Here is a 2,363-nt window from a genome sequence, read left to right as displayed (position 1 = left end):
TCTAAAGACTCGAACGATAAAAAGAATTTCCTCATTCAGTATGGTGATGTTAGAAAGTCCCTTAAGGACTCAGCCCAAGTGATTTTGATGTTGTTTCGAGATGCATTGCTTTCAGGTCTTGGTGGTTCTCTAGAGGCCTTACCANTTTTGAAGTTGAGTGCGATGCGTCGGGAGTCGGGGTCGGAGCTGTCCTGGATCAAGGAGGCAAACCGGTGGCGTACTTTAGTGAAAAGCTTAGTGGAGCCACGCTCAACTACCCTACGTATGACAAGGAGTTATACGCCCTCGTTCGTGCCATGGAGGTTTTTCAACATTATTTATTGGCGAGAGAGTTTGTGATTCACACTGATCACGAAACTCTCAAGTACCTCCGTNAGCTTGAGCGACAAGTCAAAGAGCTCATGGCGCAAGGTTACGTCCGAGAGAGTTTGTGTCTGTGTGCCGTACCAGTGCTCCTAGTCACGAAGAAAGACGGGTCATGGAGGATGTGCGTTGACTGTCGAGCCGTCCNTCATTGAGTCGTTCCCATACGTCATTAAGTACAAGAAAGGCAAGGAGAATGTAGTCACCGACGCCTTATCGAGACGTCATGCACTAATCACCATAATGGACGCGCGAGTTTTGGGTTTTGAAAGCATCAAGGATGCTTATGCTGGAGATGCTGAATTTGGAGATTGCTTCCAGAACCATGGGAAGGGAATCTACACCGAGTTCTACATTCATGAGGATTTTCTGTTCAGAGGTCGACGGCTGTGTATACCAAATGGTTCTATCCGGGAGTTGCTATTTCGTGAAGCCCATAGTGGAGGTTTAGCGGGTCATTTTGGCATCACCAAGACCTTGGCCGTACTCAAGGAGCACTTTTACTGGCCAAAGATGCGAAGTATGGTGGAGAAGCATGTCAGCCGTTGCATTGCTTGTCGCACCTCCAAGTCGACAACTCACCCGCATGGCCTCAACATGCCTTTGCCCGCGTCCACCGCACCATGGATCGATCTCTCCATGGATTTCATCCTCGGCCTACCCTTCTTGGCACATAAAGATAGGATCATGGTGGTTGGTTATAGGTTCTCGAAGATGGCTCACTTCATTCCATGCAATAAGAACAATGATGCTGTGCAATTGGCGAATTTGTTCTTTAGTCAGGTCATAAGGCTTCATGGCGTTTAGCAAGCTCGGGACGAAGCTACTTTACTCCACCGCGGCTCACCCTCAGACCGACGGCCAAACGGAGGTCGTCAACAGATCAATAGGCGCCTTACTCCGCACAGCTATCGCAAGCAACAAAGGCTCCTGGCTCGAGTGCATTCCGATCATCGAGTTTGCATACAATCAAGCGGTGCATTCAGCCACGAAAAGGTCGCCGTTCGAGGTCGCATACGGGTTCAAGCCTTTGACGCCCCTGGATCTCCTCCCTATACCACCGAATGAAGCCGAGAATCAAGACGGAGTCGCACGAGCAGAAATGGTCAAGGCTTTGCACGAGGAGGTCCGAGCCAACATAGAGCGAAGGAACGAGCAGTATGCACGCTTCCTCAACCGAGGACGTAAACCGATGCTGTTCAAACCTGGTGATTGGGTCTGGTTACACTTAAGGCCGGAGAGGTTCCAGCAGAAACGCAAGGACAAGCTTAGCCCGCGAGGAGATGGCCCATTCCGAGTCATCGAGAAGATCAACAACAACGCCTACCGACTCGAGCTTCCACGTGAGTTTGGTACGTCCACCTCATTCAATGTCANGCAATTGGCGAATTTGTTCTTTAGTCAGGTCATAAGGCTTCATGGCGTTTANCCAACACCAGCCACCCCACGAAGACTCCAAAGGCTCAGTCCGCTTAGTCTTCACTCTCACCCAAGAGTGAAGACGGTCAAGTCTTTAAGCAAGGAAGTGTATTCTTTTTCCTCACTCCGGGTTTGTCCCAATGGGTTTACCGGAGAAGGTTTTAACGAGGCATGGAGCTTAACGCAAAACGTCTAAAGGCTAAGTTGCTTCACGCGCAAGGCCAAGGCGGTTATCTCTTTCCCTCTTAGTTTTTTTGGTTTAAATTTGAAACTTTGAGAATATTCTCCTTTGATCCTTTAGCTTTTGAACGTTGAGAGTTTAGCGTTGAAAGTCAATAGAGGTGACGTGTTCCATATACAAGGGAAACACGTCTAAGGACAATTGTGCGGATCATTAAGAGTCCGCGTGTCCCTAAGTCCTCACTTGACCTAATGTATTTAAACTCTCTCTTAGCTTTGTTCCTCTTTAGACTTGTATGAAAATAAAACTTTTCCTCAAGAGAGATTCTTGAAACTTGTCTCACTCTTCTCTTTCTTCAATCCGGGATTGAACCTTGAGAAAACCCTAACAAGCCTCGAAC

General features: G+C 48.2%; 1 protein-coding gene across 1 annotated transcript in view; it reads left to right on the top strand.

Annotated features, from left to right (window-relative positions):
* LOC109129944 overlaps positions 1–518 on the top strand; it is a 2,224-nt gene extending 1,706 nt beyond the window's left edge. The window contains exon 3 of the mRNA XM_019238989.1: positions 116–518. Within this exon, the coding sequence (XP_019094534.1) occupies positions 116–518 (403 nt within the window). The remainder of the gene's footprint in view (positions 1–115) is intronic.

This window comes from Camelina sativa, chromosome 17 (assembly GCF_000633955.1).
Source record: "Camelina sativa cultivar DH55 chromosome 17, Cs, whole genome shotgun sequence".
Lineage (NCBI taxonomy): Eukaryota > Viridiplantae > Streptophyta > Magnoliopsida > Brassicales > Brassicaceae > Camelina > Camelina sativa.
Note: the sequence above shows the minus strand (reverse complement) of the source record. Positions and strands in the feature narration are given on the sequence as shown.